At 52.0% G+C, this 21,159-nt stretch overlaps 2 protein-coding genes across 2 annotated transcripts in view; one reads left to right on the forward strand and one right to left on the reverse strand.

Moving 5' to 3' along the window:
- avpi1 (arginine vasopressin induced 1) overlaps positions 1-4,192 on the reverse strand; it is a 4,231-nt gene extending 39 nt beyond the window's left edge. Inside the window, exons 1-3 of the mRNA XM_067236646.1 lie at positions 4,036-4,192; positions 1,673-2,134; positions 1-1,355 (exon numbers count right to left, since the gene is read on the reverse strand). The exon at positions 1-1,355 is cut by the window's left edge and continues 39 nt beyond it. Coding sequence (XP_067092747.1) covers positions 1,028-1,355; positions 1,673-1,887 — 543 coding nt within the window. The 5' untranslated portion in view covers positions 1,888-2,134; positions 4,036-4,192 and the 3' untranslated portion in view covers positions 1-1,027. The remainder of the gene's footprint in view (positions 1,356-1,672; positions 2,135-4,035) is intronic.
- Positions 4,193-5,075: 883 nt separating this feature from the next.
- marveld1 (MARVEL domain containing 1) lies at positions 5,076-6,370 on the forward strand. Its single transcript, XM_067236696.1, has one exon. It carries the CDS (start codon positions 5,314-5,316, stop codon positions 5,815-5,817), a length of 504 nt encoding a protein of 167 aa, XP_067092797.1. The 5' UTR covers positions 5,076-5,313; the 3' UTR covers positions 5,818-6,370.
- The last annotated feature ends 14,789 nt before the right edge of the window (positions 6,371-21,159 follow it).

A 21,159-nucleotide genomic window follows, 5' to 3' on the forward strand; every position in this document is an offset into this window, starting at 1 on the left:
AGCCATTGATAAGAGTACATTGTGTCTATTTGTCAGGCTGAATAGATGTCCTGGGTAAATGTCCTCAGGGTCAGGAGAAAGTACTGAGTAAATGTCGCCTTGTGATGACCCCGGGGAGTGCGTCATCTGTGGGAGCTGGGAATCTCTTGCTCTAAGACTGTTGACACACCATTACTACCTGACTGTCACTATCTATGTTTACATTCTTGTACCCTATAAAAGATGGTCCTCCGGCCTTCAGAGCTGAGAGAGACATGATTGAGACCTAAGCCTGGTGTTGTGTTTATTGTCAGAGGTCTGGTTTTCTCTCGGAATCTGCAGATTGATAATTGATACTTCCATACATACTTAAAAATCCAGAACTCAACTGAACTTAGTCAACACTTTTTTCATCAACACACACGCACGCAGACACACAAACACACACGCCAGACAGTTCCCAAGCTAAAAAGTGAGAAGGACAGCCTCTGGTCTTTGGGGTAAAGTAGTGGTAAAAGACCCGAGTGTGTTTGCAGCATCCAGAGCTGCTTTCTGGGAGAGGGCAGGAAGGCAGGTCAGGAGGAAGAAGGCAGGTCCTGAGAGGCGTCCTCTGCTGATGAACAGACGAGGGCACGTGTGTGGCAGGGAGGGCAGGACGCACGGATTTGAGAAAGTGAGACGTCAGCTCTGTAAGCACGCAGTGTGAAAGAGACACAAATCAACTGGATTTACTTATGTGGCTGATGAGCTGCTCCATGTTTCACTCACCACTCTGTTCGTGTCGGGGGTGGTGGTGTGTCAGGGTATGGGGGCCTGGTGGTGGTGCGGGGGGGAGGGGTTGGAGGGGGGTTGGAGGGGGGAGGGGGAGATGGGGGGGTTCTGAGGTATTAAAACAGTTAAGTGTTTTGGTGCTCATGAGATTCCTTGTCTTATCAGGCTTCCAAGCCCCCAGTATCTAAAGAAACATAGTGTTTTTTTGTGACATCTTCATCTTAATGCTCCATCACCCCACGTCCCAGAAGGCATGAGAGGGTACTGCACGGGCAGCTTAGTGGATGATGCGGTGAAGGTATCTCTCAGTGTCACACTCCCCTGCTTTCTTCAGCCCAGGGCCCCCCCTGGCTGGGGACGCTGTCTCTGGGGCCCCTGCCAGGCCCTGGCCTCCCCTGGCTGGGGACGCTGTCTCTGGGGCCCCTGCCAGGCCCTGGCCTCCCCTGGCTGGGGACGCTGTCTCTGGGGCCCCTGCCAGGCCCTGGCCTCCCCTGGAGGGCCCTGGTAGGGTCCCTGGAGCCCTGGAGGGGGTCTCTGGCTTGACCCCAGCCTCCTCCAGGAGATCCTGGTTCCTGCTCTGCCTTGAGGAGGAGCTCTCCCCGATCCTGGGGAGCGAGGAGACATGGAGCAGAGCAGGGATTAGCGGGCTGGGAGAGGCAGGCAAAATAGTTCAGAGGGTTTTTGGGTTGTTATAGAAACAGTAGAGGGGTGGGAAGCAGTCCTAATGAAGGATTAGCTGAGTGTTATAATATCTTTGGCAGGACTGAGTTATATTAAAAGGTTCCCACTGATTACGGTGGCGTGGAAGGGTAGCAGCATGCTCCAAATAACTTGCAGTGCTTGAAAGTGTGTCTGTGTGTATTTGTTCTTGATGTGAAAGTGTGTGTTAATCTATACATGCCCCTCCCCTTCCCGCCCCTACCTGAGGTGGTTGAAGGCTCGCAGCCAATGAGAGCCCAGCACGTTGCGGCCCTCCCCCCGGAGGCCCCTGCATCGGCCCCGGGTCCGGAGCCCCACCAGGGCGTGGGCCAGCTCCGCCTCGTCCCCCCCGCCCCACACCAGCTGGGCCCGCCGCTCGGCGTCCTGGTCCCCAGCCGCCCGGAACAGCCTCTGCAGCTGGCGCAGGTTCACCCCCATGAAGATGTTCCCCGCCCCCGCCTTCCTGCTGCGGCGCTCGCTCAGCCGTCACAGGGGCCCTGCCGAGGGGCCCGCCATCACAGAGGAGGAGGGGGGGGGAGGGGGGGGGGAGGATGTCTGGCCGTCCATGAGCCGGGCCGGGGAGGCACCACCGAGAGGGGGGGAGAAAGGTTGGGAAAGCGTGGGAGAGAGTAAGGGGAGAGAGTGGGAGAGAGTGAGGGGGGAGAGAAGGGCCCGTAGCCTGGACCTACCTATGGAGAACGAGAGAAAGACACACAGGTTTAGATCGATGCATAGACAAATACTCTACTGTTATTATCATTTATCCACATTACTGGATCTGAATTTCTGTTAGGAGATGCAGTGTGTTAGAGTCATCATGTCACATTCTGTCTCCATGGAGGAGAAGCACTAGTGAGTCCAGGGTTATCCTGCTAGCTGACCAGGGTTATCCTGCTAGCTGACCAGGGTTATCCTGCTAGCTGACCAGGGTTATCCCGCCACCTGACCAGGGTTATCCTGCTAGCTGACCAGGGTAATCCTGCTAGCTGGCCAGGGTTATCCTGCTAGCTGACCAGGGTAATCCTGCTAGCTGTTGACTGCTAGCCAGCCTCATTATCTAGTTCATAATCCTGCTTTAAGATGTGTGCTGGGAAAGCCCATTACCCTGCAGATGGTGCTCACATCAGTTCAGACTCAGGCTCACTGGGTTTGACTGGCCAGTGACAAGGTCTGGGGCTTTGGTCAGGGCCAGGGGCTTTGGTCAGGGACAGGGCCAGGGGCTTTGGTCAGGGACAGGGCCAGGGGGCAGGGCTAGGGACAGGGCCAGGGGCTTTGGTCAGGGACAGGGCCAGGGGCTTTGGTCAGGGACAGGGCCAGGGGGCAGGGCTAGGGACAGGGCCAGGGGCTTTGGTCAGGGACAGGGCCAGGGGCTTTGGTCAGGGACAGGGCCAGGGGCTTTGGTCAGGGACAGGGCCAGGGGCTTTGGTCAGGGACAGGGGCTGTGGTCAAGGACAGGGCCAGGGGCTTTGGTCAGGGCCAGGGGCTTTGGTCAGGGACAGGGCAAGGGGCTGTGGTCAGGGACAGGGGCTGTGGTCAGGGACAGGGGCTGTGGTCAAGGACAGGTTCAGGGGGCAGGGCTAGGGACAGGGGCAGAGGCTGTGGTCAGGGACAGGGGGCAGGGACAGGGGGCAGGGACAGGGCCAGGGGCTTGAACAAGGACTGTGGTCTGGGACATAGGAAGGGATGGGCTAGGGGCAGTAATGGAATAGTGGTATTCAACCACATTTAATCACACAGGTTCATGTGTTTTTAAGAAAACAGGTCTAACTGTATCCATATCATTTGTATCTAATTAGTAATAATTTAATGGCATTTATTGATCACTATCTGCGACCTTGTCTATGGGCGGAGCTGTGGTCAGAAAGAGCTTCTCTCTGCACCAGTCTATCCTCCACATCCAAGTTCTACTGGACGGGTATGAATTCATAAATTCTGGAGTTCTCGAGGAGTTCCACAAGGTCTATTGGAGGTGTTCTGGAGTTCTGTTGGAGTGACACGCTATAGTCTTTGCTATAGCTAAGTCCAGACAAAGAATACATGCATATAACGGGACAAATGATCCCTTACTTCTCAGAGAAATACAAGGTTTTTTGTGAGAGCGTGAGAAATGGTTGAAATGTGTGAGTCTCACGGCGAATGCGTGAGAGTTGAGAGCCCTGAGTGTTCAACTGACACCCTGAAGCACAGATGACACGGCCAAGTCTCACACAGGACAGTCAGTAATAACGAAGCTTGAACAACCAATAGAGGCAATAACAGGTCATACACACACACACACACACACACAAAATGCATACAAATTATGGTTATTATTAAACCTAGGCTACATTTTATTTAAGCCGAATTTTCTGAACAACACTATTTGCCAAGAGCAAAACTATTTCTATAACGGAAAAGGCCAATCTAGTCTGTAAACATTGAATTCGATTTGCGTGCAACCTGCAACGTATAATGTCCAGTGTCAGACTTCAGCGCTTTACTCTCTATGTAAATACGTGTCGTAAACAGGTAGTTCAGGGGAACGGGCTATTCTGCGCCTCAAAACACCAGCTGGCAAGTCATAACAAAGGTATATGGAAAACTCACCTACCCCCAGATTGTTGATGACTTTTAAAGCTTTTCCTACAGCATTGTCTCCCGTTATATGCCTGCTTTTCAGTGGTCCGGTTAATTTACTTGTTATTGGTAATAACAGCGCCCAATGAAGATTCTTTTTATCTGACCTGACAGACGCTCTTACTAAACAGCAGCGAAGTGTTTCCAGGCTCAGCCCACATTTCGTCATTGGCCACTCAGATGTCATAGACATGTACACTGCTCCGTCCGATTGGCTGGGGTTGTTTTTTCCAAACCTACCATTGACCTGAGGGGCGTGGTGTGCCGCGGCTCCTCCCCCGGCCACGTAGGTAGCCGTGTAATCCATTGACGTCAATGGTTATGGCTCGGGGCTTCCTGAGAGCGGGTAATCGTTGAGGGTGAAGAAGACAGGAGAAGTCGGTGACCTTCTGTCTGACGTTAGTTCGTGACCCTCGTGTGCTTGTGTGCAGTGCGCGCGAGGTATGATTGCAGCCACACAAACATATGTCTACAAAGAATGACTCGTATCCAACCAATAGCAGTCTAGACAATTTAAAACACATGACTGGCTTTGTTCAAATTAGGCAACTCACATTAGATGGTCAGTGTGTGCGTGCCTGCATGTGTGTGTGAGCCCCCCCCCCCCCTCCCCCTCACACACAAGACATGCTTGTTATCAGACTTAATCTGACACCTCACTCATTTCAATTCAGTGCTGGATTGATTGTGAAATGTCTATAGCCGAATTGAACGAGTGAACACGAACTATGTGTGTGTGTGTGTGCGCGTGTGTGTTTGTGTGGTGAACAATCAAAAACATTTCAAACACCAAGTCAGAGTTCCTTGAAGTTTTGTGATGACTTCAAAATGATGGGGACTGAATCATGCAGCTCTCTCTCTCTCTCTCTCTCTCTCTCTCTCTCTCTCTCTCTCTCTCTCTCTCTCTCTCTCTCTCTCTCTCTCTCTCTCTCTCTCTGTGTGTATCCCTCCCTCCCTCCTCTCTGATGATGATGATGGAAGAGGAGGAGCAGACTAGCTCTCGAGTCCTCCTTCCCCCAGCCCCCGTGCCCAGAAACAGACGCTGCATTCAACTGAGGAAACGTAAAAAGACTAAATCAACTATACTAGTTTTAAACCCCGTGCCCGTGTAAAGAAAGGACAAGCAGCCCAGTTGAATCACTCCTTCCTCTGGATGCCCCCACCCTGTCGGTATCAGATTTCGTCTTTCTTAACACTCGGTTCTCTTTTCGCGGCCGCTCGAGAGCCCCCGCCCTGCTCGAAGACCTAATGCCCGGAGCAGCGATGTCCCCTCAGCCTCAGGTGACAGCGAATATCCGAAAGTTTCTGAAAAGTTTTCTCGGGGTCCTTCGGATCCTCCAGATCGTGTTCGGAGCCGGGCTGTGGGTCACCATCGCTGCAAACAAATACCAAGGACCTGTCCATTTTGTTCTGTTCGTCTCGGTTCTATTCTGGCTTCTCACCCTCGCGCTTTTCTTCGTCACGCTCCTGGACCGGCAGAACCTCGTGCCCATCGTGGGAGGCGACCGGTGGCTGCTAAGCAACTTTGTTCACGACGTTGCCGCCGCTGTGCTTTATCTGCCGGCTCTTGGGGTGATGAGTTACCAAACAGAGCGCTACACCTACTGTAACCTGGACCTGTACAAGCACGGGTGCCTGTTCAAAGCCTATCTGACCGCCGCCGTGTTCGCCTGTCTGGCCGCGGTGGTCTACCTCGTCTCGGCAGTGTACGGAGGTTGTCGGAAGTGTCGTGGCGAGCAAACGGTGATTTGATGGAGTGATTTGGATGGCGGAGTGTCAAAGGAGAGTGTTGGGGTGAGGGTGGGGGTGTCCACTCCTTACTCTGCACACAAAGTAGTTAAGGGTGGGTTAGATTTGGGACCTCAACCCAACCTAACGGTCTCCTCCAATACACGTATGTCTCTTTTCAAGAAACTTTTCAAGATCAGACTGTGCAGGTTTGTGGATATTTTGTTCGTTAATTTAACTCACTCTCTTCAGCATTACCCAAAGCCATTTTTTTTATTTGTGTCTGTGTAGCCTATGTGTTTATTTTTGTCGTGCTAGCAACATATGCTTACATAATGGGGAGAATCGCCTTTCTGAAAACAAGGGAACGAGCCTGTTCTGAAAAAGAGAGGCGCTGTGTTTAGCTTGTGACCTCAAGTGAGATGTGCATTAATGGAAGTTTTGCTGTTGTTTTGACCCACTCTTAACATTCAACAAATGCCTTTGCCATTCCAATCAGTGCCTTCACATATTCGCTCTGAATGCTGTACCTATGTCTAACATGTGTGATGATAAGGATAAAGGTACTCCAACATGACTAACATTACTGTGTGTTCTTCTGAAAGAGAAAACCAACAATTAATAAAGATTAGTATGACAGACAGACAGGCAGACAGACAGACAGACATACAGGCAGACAGACATACAGGCAGACAGACATACAGGCAGACAGACATACTCTTTTCTTCATGGTAACCTAACATGCAGGGGTGCTTTAGACAGCCCGACAGAACTGCTTTCGGCCTCAGAGAGTTAGTGTGTGATTGAGGGAGAGAGAGAGACGCACTTCTGGTCCTTGACCATCTGCTGTACTCGTGTATTTGTATGTTGCGCTGGACTAAATGGACTGCTAAATGAATAACATGCCATAATCATGGAGAGAGGGGAAAGAGGGGGAGGAGACAAAGGGGGAGGGAAGCGAGGGAGGGATGGTGGGGCGGGTGGCGGTTGTGACTGCTTCTAATGACATACAGACCGGCACTTCCTGTTGTGGGATCAACAACCAGAACCAATGAGCTGGGGCCATCTGAATTCCACACTGCCACACGAGAGACTTGGGGTCTATTTGGGTCTGCTTTCATCTTCTAATTGCAGTTTCTGAGTACCAAGTGTGTCTTTGAATGTGTTTGCAAGGAAGTTAGAGAGGTTGTGTGTGTGTGTGTGTGTGAGAGAGAGAGAGAACAAGAGGTGAGTTTGTGTGAGAAAGCAAGATTGTGTGTTTGAGAGGAAACGAGAGTGAGTGTGTGTGTGTGTGTGTGAGAGAACAAGAGTGTGTGTGTGTGTGTGTGTGTTTGTCAGTCTGGGAAGTGGGCGGGTCTTACAGGAACCCACTCAGCCAGCCAGAAACATCTCCCACACAGCAGTGCCCCAGCTGTGACCAGGCGAACACAGTTTCTGTGAACACTCCACATCAACACAGTCCGGAATCTCAACAGCATCGCTACATCTCATCTTCACAATCAGACCTCCAGCATGTCGGAGGATCTTCTGATGACACCACAGCACGGTCATGCCTACGGTTGGACCATCGTTCCAGGGCATCAGAAAGAGGTGGCTGGTATCTCTGTTTCCTGTTTGTGTCCCCTCACAGCGCTGTGGACACCGGGGACACAGGAGGACGCTAGGAGGATGTTGAGATTGTGAGAGGGAGATAGCTGTGAAGGCTTTCCTTACATTTACATTTATTCATTTAGCAGACACTCTTATCCAGAGCGACTTCGAGCTTTACAAAAGTGCATAGGTCACTGATCATAACAACGAGATAGCCCCAAACATTGCGGGTAACCAAAACATGAAACATACATTGTGAAAAGAAACTACTAAGTGCCAAAGGCCAGAGCCACAAGAGCATGTAGTTAAACAAGTTACAATTAAACAACATTAACCTCAAAAGTGCAAGAGTGTACCTGTAGAAAAAGCAAGCAACAATAATATATTTTGCATTCCTTGCTAACTATTCTGTACTACGACAGAGAGAGAGAAAGAGAGAGAGAGAAAGAGAGAGGGAAAGAGAGAGAAGGAAAGAGAGAGAGGGAAAGAGAGACAGATGTGAAGAGAGAGGGAAAGAGAAGGTGGATTTAGCTGGAGGTGTTAAGAAAAGGAGAGACCTGGGGAAAATAATTTTAACACCCACGTAGCCAGCCAGCCAGCCAGTCAGTCAGTATCTGCTAGCACCAGCCAGCCAACCAGCCAGTCAGTCAGTATCTGCTAGCACCAGCCAACCAGCCAGTCAGTCAGTATCTGCTAGCACCAGCCAACCATCCAGACAGACATTATGTGCCAGTGCCAGATAATGTCAGTTTTCTTTGGCTGGGCAAGTGGAGACATGGCTCCTAAATGTCCTCTCTCAAGCACAGACCCATACACACACACTTACACCTCTGTTGACACACACCCATACACACACACTTACACTACGGTTGACACACACCCATACACACACTTACACTTCTGTTGACACACACACCATACTGCAGTCTGCCTCTAATTCCTCTCTTCAGTAGCATGTTGGCCCAACAGAAGGTCAACCATCTGCTCTGCTCTGACCGTTACCATGACAGTCACCCAACCCAGACTGATTAAACCCCACCATACGTTTGTGGATAGTTTGAACATTACGGTCATGTACTGCTATTCCTCTCACTCCATCTCTCCCTCTCTGGAACTGCTTCCACACAAGAGCAGACCAACAGTTGCCATGCCTGACTTCAATTAGCTGCATAACTTAGGGTGAATGTGGAGCCAAACAGATCTGATCTACTGTTGTGCTCAACCCCAGACACAAAAACCACATGACAGTTCCCCCTCTCTGTGTCACAGTCCTCACAGAGACAGTTCCCCCTCTCTGTGTCACAGTCCTCACAGAGACAGTTCCCCCTCTCTGTGTCACAGTCCTCAAAGAGACAGTTCCACCTCTGTGTCACAGTCCTCAAAGAGACAGTTCCCCCTCTCTGTGTCACAGTCCTCACAGAGACAGTTCCCCCTCTCTGTGTCACAGTCCTCAAAGAGACAGTTCCCCCTCTCTGTGTCACAGTCCTCAAAGAGACAGTTCCCCCTCTCTGTGTCACAGTCCTCACAGAGAAAGTTCCACCTCTCTGTGTCACAGTCCTCAAAGAGACAGTTCCCCTTCTCTGTGTCACAGTCCTCAAAGAGACAGTTCCCCCTCTCTGTGTCACAGTCCTCACAGAGACAGTTCCCCCTCTCTGTGTCACAGTCCTCACAGAGACAGTTCCACCTCTCTGTGTCACAGTCCTCACAGAGACAGTTCCCCCTTTCTGTGTCACAGTCCTCAAAGAGACAGTTCCACCTCTGTGTCACAGTCCTCAAAGAGACAGTTCCACCTCTGTGTCACAGTCCTCACAGAGACAGTTCCCCCTCTCTGTGTCACAGTCCTCACAGAGACAGTTCCCCCTCTCTGTGTCACAGTCCTCACAGAGACAGTTCCCCCTCTCTGTGTCACAGTCCTCACAGAGACAGTTCCCCCCCTCTGTGTCACAGTCCTCACAGAGACAGTTCCCCCTCTCTGTGTCACAGTCCTCACAGAGACAGTTCCACCTCTGTGTCACAGTCCTCACAGAGACAGTTCCCCCTCTCTGTGTCACAGTCCTCAAAGAGACAGTTCCACCTCTCTGTGTCACAGTCCTCAAAGAGACAGTTCCCCCTCTCTGTGTCACAGTCCTCACAGAGACAGTTCCCCCTCTCTGTGTCACAGTCCTCAAAGAGACAGTTCCCCCTCTCTGTGTCACAGTCCTCACAGAGACAGTTCCCCCTCTCTGTGTCACAGTCCTCACAGAGACAGTTCCCCCTCTGTGTCACAGTCCTCACAGAGACAGTTCCCCCTCTCTGTGTCACAGTCCTCAAAGAGACAGTTCCCCCTCTCTGTGTCACAGTCCTCACAGAGACAGTTCCCCCTCTGTGTCACAGTCCTCACAGAGACAGTTCCCCCTCTCTGTGTCACAGTCCTCACAGAGACAGTTCCCCCTCTCTGTGTCACAGTACAGGGACATTTCCTCACAGAGACAGTTCCCCCTCTCTGTGTCACAGTCCTCACAGAGACAGTTCCCCCTCTCTGTGTCACAGTCCTCACAGAGACAGTTCCCCCTCTCTGTGTCACAGTCCTCACAGAGACAGTTCCACCTCTGTGTCACAGTCCTCACAGAGACAGTTCCACCTCTGTGTCACAGTCCTCACAGAGACAGTTCCACCTCTCTGTGTCACAGTCCTCACAGAGACAGTTCCCCCTCTCTGTGTCACAGTCCTCACAGAGACAGTTCCCCCTCTCTGTGTCACAGTCCTCACAGAGACAGTTCCCCCTCTCTGTGTCACAGTCCTCACAGAGACAGTTCCCCCTCTCTGTGTCACAGTCCTCAAAGAGACAGTTCCCCCTCTCTGTGTCACAGTCCTCACAGAGACAGTTCCCCCTCTCTGTGTCACAGTCCTCACAGAGACAGTTCCCCCTCTCTGTGTCACAGTCCTCAAAGAGACAGTTCCACCTCTCTGTGTCACAGTCCTCAAAGAGACAGTTCCCCCTCTCTGTGTCACAGTCCTCACAGAGACAGTTCCACCTCTCTGTGTCACAGTCCTCACAGAGACAGTTACCCCTCTCTGTGTCACAGTCCTCACAGAGACAGTTCCCCCTCTCTGTGTCACAGTCCTCACAGAGACAGTTCCACCTCTCTGTGTCACAGTCCTCAAAGAGACAGTTCCCCCTCTCTGTGTCACAGTCCTCACAGAGACAGTTCCACCTCTCTGTGTCACAGTCCTCACAGAGACAGTTACCCCTCTCTATGTCACAGTCCTCACAGAGACAGTTCCCCCTCTCTGTGTCACAGTCCTCACAGAGACAGTTCCACCTCTCTGTGTCACAGTCCTCACAGAGACAGTTCCCCCTCTCTGTGTCACAGTCCTCACAGAGACAGTTCCCCCTCTCTGTGTCACAGTCCTCAAAGAGACAGTTCCCCCTCTCTGTGTCACAGTCCTCACAGAGACAGTTCCACCTCTCTGTGTCACAGTCCTCACAGAGACAGTTCCCCCTCTCTGTGTCACAGTCCTCAAAGAGACAGTTCCCCCTCTCTGTGTCACAGTCCTCACAGAGACAGTTCCCCCTCTCTGTGTCACAGTCCTCACAGAGACAGTTCCCCCTCTCTGTGTCACAGTCCTCACAGAGACAGTTCCCCCCCTCTGTGTCACAGTCCTCACAGAGACAGTTCCCCCTCTCTGTGTCACAGTCCTCACAGAGACAGTTCCCCCTCTCTGTGTCACAGTCCTCACAGAGACAGTTCCCCCTCTCTGTGTCACAGTCCTCACAGAGACAGTTCCCCCTCTCTGTGTCACAGTCCTCACAGAGAAAGTTCCACCTCTCTGTGTCACAGTCCTCACAGAGACAGTTCCCCCTCTCTGTGTCACAGTCCTCACAGAGACAGTTCCACCTCTCTGTGTCACAGTCCTCACAGAGACAGTTCCCCCTTTCTGTGTCACAGTCCTCAAAGAGACAGTTCCACCTCTGTGTCACAGTCCTCAAAGAGACAGTTCCACCTCTGTGTCACAGTCCTCACAGAGACAGTTCCCCCTCTCTGTGTCACAGTCCTCACAGAGACAGTTCCCCCTCTCTGTGTCACAGTCCTCAAAGAGACAGTTCCCCCTCTCTGTGTCACAGTCCTCAAAGAGACAGTTCCCCCGCTCTGTGTCACAGTCCTCACAGAGACAGTTCCCCCTCTCTGTGTCACAGTCCTCACAGAGACAGTTCCCCCTCTCTGTGTCACAGTACAGGGACATTCCCCAAAACATGAAGCATACATTGTGAAAAACCAAATAAGTGCCAAAGGGAAGAACCATAAGAGCATGCAGTTCAACAAGTTACAATTAAACAACATGAACCTCAAAAAGTGCAATAGTGTACCTGTAGAAAAGCAATCAACAGTAAAACATTTCAGAGTGAGTATAATAATTTAAATCAGTTACAGCTAACCAACAAGAGCAACAAGTCTCTCAATAAGAGTCATTGTGATCCTGGAAGAAACTAGCATCAGGTCCAGCAAATCATTCCTAAGTACCGTTGTACTCCCGGAACAAGTGCGTTCCCCCTCTCTGTGTCACAGTCCTCACAGAGACAGTTCCACCTCTGTGTCACAGTCCTCACAGAGACAGTTCCCCCTCTCTGTGTCACAGTCCTCACAGAGACAGTTCCCCCTCTCTGTGTCACAGTCCTCACAGAGACAGTTCCCCCTTTCTGTGTCACAGTCCTCACAGAGACAGTTCCCCCTCTCTGTGTCACAGTCCTCACAGAGACAGTTCCCCCTCTCTGTGTCACAGTCCTCACAGAGACAGTTCCCCCTCTCTGTGTCACAGTCCTCACAGAGACAGTTCCCCCTCTCTGTGTCACAGTCCTCACAGAGACAGTTCCCCCTCTCTGTGTCACAGTCCTCAAAGAGACAGTTCCACCTCTCTGTGTCACAGTCCTCAAAGAGACAGTTCCCCCTCTCTGTGTCACAGTCCTCACAGAGACAGTTCCACCTCTCTGTGTCACAGTCCTCACAGAGACAGTTCCCCCTCTCTGTGTCACAGTCCTCACAGAGACAGTTCCCCCTCTCTGTGTCACAGTCCTCACAGAGACAGTTCCCCCTCTCTGTGTCACAGTCCTCACAGAGACAGTTCCCCCTCTCTGTGTCACAGTCCTCACAGAGACAGTTCCCCCTCTCTGTGTCACAGTCCTCACAGAGACAGTTCCCCCTCTCTGTGTCACAGTCCTCACAGAGACAGTTCCCCCTCTCTGTGTCACAGTCCTCAAAGAGACAGTTCCCCCTCTCTGTGTCACAGTCCTCACAGAGACAGTTCCCCCTCTCTGTGTCACAGTCCTCACAGAGACAGTTCCCCCTCTCTGTGTCACAGTCCTCACAGAGACAGTTCCCCCTCTCTGTGTCACAGTCCTCAAAGAGACAGTTCCCCCTCTCTGTGTCACAGTCCTCACAGAGACAGTTCCCCCTCTCTGTGTCACAGTCCTCACAGAGACAGTTCCCCCTCTCTGTGTCACAGTCCTCACAGAGACAGTTCCCCCTCTCTGTGTCACAGTCCTCACAGAGACAGTTCCCCCTCTCTGTGTCACAGTCCTCACAGAGACAGTTCCCCCTCTCTGTGTCACAGTCCTCAAAGAGACAGTTCCCCCTCTCTGTGTCACAGTCCTCACAGAGACAGTTCCCCCTCTCTGTGTCACAGTCCTCACAGAGACAGTTCCCCCTCTCTGTGTCACAGTCCTCAAAGAGACAGTTCCACCTCTGTGTCACAGTCCTCAAAGAGACAGTTCCCCCTCTCTGTGTCACAGTCCTCAAAGAGACAGTTCCCCCTCTCTGTGTCACAGTCCTCACAGAGACAGTTCCCCCTCTCTGTGTCACAGTCCTCACAGAGACAGTTCCCCCTCTCTGTGTCACAGTCCTCACAGAGACAGTTCCACCTCTCTGTGTCACAGTCCTCACAGAGACAGTTCCCCCTCTCTGTGTCACAGTCCTCACAGAGACAGTTCCCCCTCTCTGTGTCACAGTCCTCACAGAGACAGTTCCCCCTCTCTGTGTCACAGTCCTCACAGAGACAGTTCCACCTCTCTGTGTCACAGTCCTCACAGAGACAGTTCCCCCTCTCTGTGTCACAGTCCTCACAGAGACAGTTCCCCCTTTCTGTGTCACAGTCCTCAAAGAGACAGTTCCACCTCTGTGTCACAGTCCTCAAAGAGACAGTTCCCCCTCTCTGTGTCACAGTCCTCAAAGAGACAGTTCCCCCTCTCTGTGTCACAGTCCTCACAGAGACAGTTCCCCCTCTCTGTGTCACAGTCCTCACAGAGACAGTTCCCCCTCTCTGTGTCACAGTCCTCACAGAGACAGTTCCCCCTCTCTGTGTCACAGTCCTCACAGAGACAGTTCCCCCTCTCTGTGTCACAGTCCTCAAAGAGACAGTTCCACCTCTGTGTCACAGTCCTCACAGAGACAGTTCCCCCTCTCTGTGTCACAGTCCTCACAGAGACAGTTCCCCCTCTCTGTGTCACAGTCCTCACAGAGACAGTTCCCCCTCTCTGTGTCACAGTCCTCACAGAGACAGTTCCCCCTCTCTGTGTCACAGTCCTCAAAGAGACAGTTCCCCCTCTCTGTGTCACAGTCCTCACAGAGACAGTTCCACCTCTCTGTGTCACAGTCCTCACAGAGACAGTTCCCCCTCTCTGTGTCACAGTCCTCAAAGAGACAGTTCCCCTTCTCTGTGTCACAGTCCTCACAGAGACAGTTCCCCCTCTCTGTGTCACAGTCCTCACAGAGACAGTTCCCCCTCTCTGTGTCACAGTCCTCACAGAGACAGTTCCCCCTCTCTGTGTCACAGTCCTCACAGAGACAGTTCCCCCTCTCTGTGTCACAGTCCTCACAGAGACAGTTCCCCCTCTCTGTGTCACAGTCCTCACAGAGACAGTTCCCCCTCTCTGTGTCACAGTCCTCACAGAGACAGTTCCCCCTCTCTGTGTCACAGTCCTCACAGAGACAGTTCCCCCTCTCTGTGTCACAGTACAGGGACATTCCCCAAAACATGAAGCATACATTGTAAAAAACCAAATAAGTGCCAAAGGGAAGAACCATAAGAGCATGCAGTTCAACAAGTTACAATTAAACAACATGAACCTCAAAAAGTGCAATAGTGTACCTGTAGAAAAGCAATCAACAGTAAAACATTTCACAGTGAGTATAATAATTTAAATCAGTTACAGCTAACCAACAAGAGCAACAAGTCTCTCAATAAGAGTCATTGTGATCCTGGAAGAAACTAGCATCAGGTCCAGCAAATCATTCCTAAGTACCGTTGTACTCCCGGAACAAGTGCGTTCCCCCTCTCTGTGTCACAGTCCTCACAGAGACAGTTCCACCTCTGTGTCACAGTCCTCACAGAGACAGTTCCCCCTCTCTGTGTCACAGTCCTCACAGAGACAGTTCCCCCTCTCTGTGTCACAGTCCTCACAGAGACAGTTCCCCCTCTCTGTGTCACAGTCCTCACAGAGACAGTTCCCCCTCTCTGTGTCACAGTCCTCACAGAGACAGTTCCCCCTCTCTGTGTCACAGTCCTCACAGAGACAGTTCCCCCTCTCTGTGTCACAGTCCTCACAGAGACAGTTCCCCCTCTCTGTGTCACAGTCCTCACAGAGACAGTTCCCCCTCTCTGTGTCACAGTCCTCACAGAGACAGTTCCCCCTCTCTGTGTCACAGTCCTCAAAGAGACAGTTCCCCCTCTCTGTGTCACAGTCCTCAAAGAGACAGTTCCCCCTCTCTGTGTCACAGTCCTCACAGAGACAGTTCCCCCTCTCTGTGTCACAGTCCTCACAGAGACAGTTCCCCCTCTCTATGTCACAGTCCTCACAGAGACAGTTCCCCCTCTCTGTGTCACAGTCCTCACAGAGACAGTTCCCCCTCTCTGTGTCACAGTCCTCAAAGAGACAGTTCCCCCTCTCTGTGTCACAGTCCTCACAGAGACAGTTCCCCCTCTGTGTCACAGTCCTCACAGAGACAGTTCCCCCTCTCTGTGTCACAGTCCTCACAGAGACAGTTCCCCCTCTCTGTGTCACAGTACAGGGACATTCCCCAAAACATGAAGCATACATTGTAAAAAACCAAATAAGTGCCAAAGGGAAGAACCATAAGAGCATGCAGTTCAACAAGTTACAATTAAACAACATGAACCTCAAAAAGTGCAATAGTGTACCTGTAGAAAAGCAATCAACAGTAAAACATTTCAGAGTGAGTATAATAATTTAAATCAGTTACAGCTAACCAACAAGAGCAACAAGTCTCTCAATAAGAGTCATTGTGATCCTGGAAGAAACTAGCATCAGGTCCAGCAAATCATTCCTAAGTACCGTTGTACTCCCGGAACAAGTGCGTTCCCCCTCTCTGTGTCACAGTCCTCACAGAGACAGTTCCACCTCTGTGTCACAGTCCTCACAGAGACAGTTCCCCCTCTCTGTGTCACAGTCCTCACAGAGACAGTTCCCCCTCTCTGTGTCACAGTCCTCACAGAGACAGTTCCCCCTCTCTGTGTCACAGTCCTCACAGAGACAGTTCCCCCTCTCTGTGTCACAGTCCTCACAGAGACAGTTCCCCCTCTCTGTGTCACAGTCCTCACAGAGACAGTTCCCCCTCTCTGTGTCACAGTCCTCACAGAGACAGTTCCCCCTCTCTGTGTCACAGTCCTCACAGAGACAGTTCCCCCTCTCTGTGTCACAGTCCTCACAGAGACAGTTCCCCCTCTCTGTGTCACAGTCCTCACAGAGAAAGTTCCCCCTCTCTGTGTCACAGTCCTCACAGAGACAGTTCCCCCTCTCTGTGTCACAGTCCTCACAGAGACAGTTCCCCCTCTCTGTGTCACAGTCCTCAAAGAGACAGTTCCCCCTCTCTGTGTCACAGTCCTCACAGAGACAGTTCCCCCTCTCTGTGTCACAGTCCTCACAGAGAAAGTTCCCCCTCTCTGTGTCACAGTCCTCACAGAGACAGTTCCCCCTCTCTGTGTCACAGTCCTCACAGAGACAGTTCCCCCTCTCTGTGTCACAGTCCTCACAGAGACAGTTCCCCCTCTCTATGTCACAGTCCTCACAGAGACAGTTCCCCCTCTCTGTGTCACAGTCCTCACAGAGACAGTTCCACCTCTGTGTCACAGTCCTCACAGAGACAGTTCCACCTCTGTGTCACAGTCCTCACAGAGACAGTTCCCCTTCTCTGTGTCACAGTCCTCAAAGAGACAGTTCCCCCTCTCTGTGTCACAGTCCTCACAGAGACAGTTCCACCTCTGTGTCACAGTCCTCACAGAGACAGTTCCACCTCTCTGTGTCACAGTCCTCACAGAGACAGTTCCCCCTCTCTGTGTCACAGTCCTCACAGAGACAGTTCCACTTCTCGCTCTCTGACACTAGGTGAACCTGAAGAGCTGTTCTGGCTTGTGGCTTCACAAACAGGTCAGTGATGGTCACATTTCTTTCTGTGGCACATTTTAAAACAACCAACCAGTATTAGCCAAAGTGCTGCACTATTAGCCAAGGCAAAACAAGGAACTACAATGGTTACCACATTTACCACAAGGGCAACATTGCTGAACTCACACAGTTTCATAGGCTCAGGAGAATAAGTGGGTCTTAACCCTTGTGCTGCCTTCGGGTCACATGACCCAAAGGTTCATAACGAACCATCGTTGTGTTTACCCAATTTTAACCAATACAAAAACAAATAAAAATAATTTTCTTTTAACCTTTGCAATGTGGGGGGTCTGAGACAGCCCAACGGTTAAAAGAAAATGCTTCACTTTGTTTTTGTATGCGGTAAAGTTGTCGCAATACGACGGGTCAGAATGACCCGAAGATAACACAAGGGTTAAGATATTATTTCAAAACATCGATCATGGGACAGGACCTAACAACAAGCAAAATAATATTCCAGACAACAGAGATGTTCCTATGTCCATCAGTGACATCAGTGTCCTATGACATCAGTCTGGCCTTGATGCAACCAAAGCATGCAGCACAGCCTCACATTCTTGAAAGACAGGATTGATTGCCATGTTGCAATGGCGCGGAGTTGTAAAAAATCTTAAGGCTGAATTAATTCCCATTAGTAGGACCTAGTATCTCCTTTTCAGCGTCTCTCTCTGTCTCTCTCTCTCAGTCTCTCTCTCTCAGTCTCTCTCTCTCAGTCTCTCTCTCTCTCAGTCTCTCTCTCAGTCTCTCTCTCTCAGTCTCTCTCTCAGATCCTCACCAGGGTCCTGTTAACCACACTGCTGAGACATGCATTCCATCACACACAGATAGAAGGGGAGGGAAGGAGGGAAAACAGAGGTGGGGAGGGGGGGGGGAAACAGAGGTGGGGAGGGGGGGGGGGGAAGTGTTCGTCTACCACGGTGTTATTTTAGACTTGAAGGTGCCAGTGGAACTGTTTCCTGTCATATTGAGCATGAGTGCACACAGTGTTCCTGTACAGGAAGAGGGAGGGTTGCTGTCCTGTACATGGCTGATCCCAGCTCAGCAGCCTGCAGTCTGGGCTGACCTGCATCATGTTGCAGAGCTGGACACCTGCTGGAGTAGGACCAGTGAGGAGGGGAGAAAGAGTGAAGGAGGGAGAGTGTAGGGTACAGGAGGGTGGAGGAGGGTGTGTGTTGGGTACAGGAGGGTGGAGGAGGGTGTGTGTTGGGTACAGGAGGGTGGAGGAGGGTACAGGAGGGTGGAGGAGGGTGTGTGTAGGGTACAGGAGGGTACAGGAGGGTGGAGGAGGGTGTGTGTAGGGTACAGGAGGGTGGAGGAGGGTACAGGAGGGTGTGTGTAGGGTACAGGAGGGTGGAGGAGGGTGTGTGTAGGGTACAGGAGGGTGGAGGAGGGTGTGTGTAGGGTACAGGAGGGTGGAGGAGGGTGTGTTTAGGGTACAGAGGGTGTGTGTAGGGTACAGGAGGGTGGAGGAGGGTACAGGAGGGTGTGTGTAGGGTACAGGAGGGTGGAGGAGGGTGTGTGTAGGGTACAGGAGGGTGGAGGAGGGTACAGGAGGGTGTGTGTAGGGTACAGGAGGGTGGAGGAGGGTGTGTGTAGGGTACAGGAGGGTGGAGGAGGGTACAGGAGGGTGTGTGTAGGGTACAGGAGGGTGGAGGAGGGTGTGTGTAGGGTACAGGAGGGTGGAGGAGGGTACAGGAGGGTGTGTGTAGGGTACAGGAGGGTGGAGGAGGGTGTGTGTAGGGTACAGGAGGGTGGAGGAGGGTGTGTTTAGGGTACAGAGGGTGTGTGTAGGGTACAGGAGGGTGGAGGAGGGTGTGTTTAGGGTGTAGGTGTGTAGGGTACTGGAGGGTGTGTGTAGGGTGCAGGAGGGGCAGTGTGGAAGGGGGTTGTAGGATGTGGTGGGTTGTGGCTCTATTCATAGACTTCTGGAAAAAACACGGTTTCCTCATTCCTCCTCCTCCAGCCAGCCGGCCAGTCAGCCAACCAACCTTGAGCAGATAGAAAGAATGTATTGTGGAGCATCTGGAACAGGGCCGAGAGAGAGAGAGAGAGAGAGAGAGAGGGGGGGGGGGGGGGAGGGAGGGAGAGAGAGAAGGGGAGGGAGAGAGAGAGAGAGAGAGAGAGAGAGAGAGAGAGAGAGAGAGAGAGAGAGAGAGAGAGAGAGAGAGAGAGAGAGAGAGAGAGAGAGAGAGAGAGAAGGGGTGCAGAGAGAGAGAGACAGAGAAAGAGAGAGTAAGAGAACAGCCGAAAAACAGAAAGGAGAGAAAGAGGCCATGAGAAAGCTCTTTCTCCATTCATGATCACCCTTGGTTACAGACATTTTAACAGGGATTCCCAGACAGAGCATAAATAGATAGTGGGAGAGAGAGAGGGGGAGAGAGAAAAGGAGAGAGTTTAGAGAGAGGCAGAAGGACACAGACAGAGATGGAGCTCAGAGTCCAGTATGCAGGAGCAGGTGTGAGAACACACTCTGGACCAGGAGCAGGTGTGAGAACACACTCTGGACCAGGAGCAGGTGTGAGAGAACACACTCTGGACCAGGAGCAGGTGTGTGAGAACACACTCTGGACCAGGAGCAGGTGTGAGAGAACACACTCTGGACCAGGAGCAGGTGTGTGAGAACACACTCTGGACCAGGAGCAGGTGTGAGAGAACACACTCTGGACCAGGAGCAGGTGTGTGAGAACACACTCTGGACCAGGAGCAGGTGTGAGAGAACACACTCTGGACCAGGAGCAGGTGAGAAAACACACTCTGGACCAGGAGCAGGTGTGAGAGAACACACTCTGGACCAGGAGCAGGTGTGAGAACACACTCTAGACCAGGAGCAGGTGTGAGAGAACACACTCTGGACCAGGAGCAGGTGTGAGAACACACTCTGGACCAGGAGCAGGTGTGAGAACACACTCTAGACCAGGAGCAGGTGTGAGAGAACACACTCTGGACCAGGAGCAGGTGTGAGAACACACTCTGGACCAGGAGCAGGTGTGAGAGAACACACTCTGGACCAGGAGCAGGTGTGAGAGAACACACTCTGGACCAGGAGCAGGTGTGAGAGAACACACTCTGGACCAGGAGCAGGTGTGAGAGAACACACTCTGGACCAGGAGCAGGTGTGAGAGAACACACTCTGGACCAGGAGCAGGTGTGAGAGAACACACTCTGGACCAGGAGCAGGTGTGAGAACACACTCTGGACCAGGAGCAGGTGTGAGAACACACTCTGGACCAGGAGCAGGTGTGAGAACACACTCTGGACCAGGAGCAGGTGTGAGAGAACACACTCTGGACCAGGAGCAGGTGTGAGAGAACACACTCTGGACCAGGAGCAGGTGTGAGAGAACACACTCTGGACCAGGAGCAGGTGTGAGAGAACACACTCTGGACCAGGAGCAGGTGTGAGAACACACTCTGGACCAGGAGCAAGTGAGAGAACACACTCTGGACCAGGAGCAGGTGTGAGAGAACACACTCTGGACCAGGAGCAGGTGTGAGAACACACTCTGGACCAGGAGCAGGTGTGAGAGAACACACTCTGGACCAGGAGCAGGTGTGAGAGAACACACTCTGGACCAGGAGCAGGTGAGAGAGAACACACTCTGGACCAGGAGCAGGTGTGAGAGAACACACTCTGGACCAGGAGCAGGTGTGTGAGAACACACTCTGGACCAGGAGCAGGTGTGAGAACACACTCTGGACCAGGAGCAGGTGTGTGAGAACACACTCTGGACCAGGAGCAGGTGTGAGAGAACACACTCTGGACCAGGATCAGGTGAGAGAACACACTCTGGACCAGGAGCAGGTGTGAGAGAACACACTCTGGACCAGGAGCAGGTGTGAGAACACACTCTAGACCAGGAGCAGGTGTGAGAGAACACACTCTGGACCAGGAGCAGGTGTGAGAGAACACACTCTGGACCAGGAGCAGGTGTGAGAGAACACACTCTGGACCAGGAGCAGGTGTGAGAACACACTCTAGACCAGGAGCAGGTGTGAGAACACACTCTAGACCAGGAGCAGGTGTGAGAGAACACACTCTGGACCAGGAGCAGGTGAGAGAACACACTCTGGACCAGGAGCAGGTGTGAGAACACACTCTGGACCAGGAGCAGGTGTGAGAGAACACACTCTGGACCAGGAGCAGGTGAGAGAACACACTCTGGACCAGGAGCAGGTGTGAGAGAACACACTCTGGACCAGGAGCAGGTGTGAGAGAACACACTCTGGACCAGGAGCAGGTGTGAGAGAACACACTCTGGACCAGGAGCAGGTGTGAGAACACACTCTGGACCAGGAGCAGGTGTGAGAACACACTCTGGACCAGGAGCAGGTGTGAGAACA

Source organism: Osmerus mordax, chromosome 5 (assembly GCF_038355195.1).
Source record: "Osmerus mordax isolate fOsmMor3 chromosome 5, fOsmMor3.pri, whole genome shotgun sequence".
Taxonomy (NCBI): Eukaryota; Metazoa; Chordata; class Actinopteri; order Osmeriformes; family Osmeridae; genus Osmerus; species Osmerus mordax.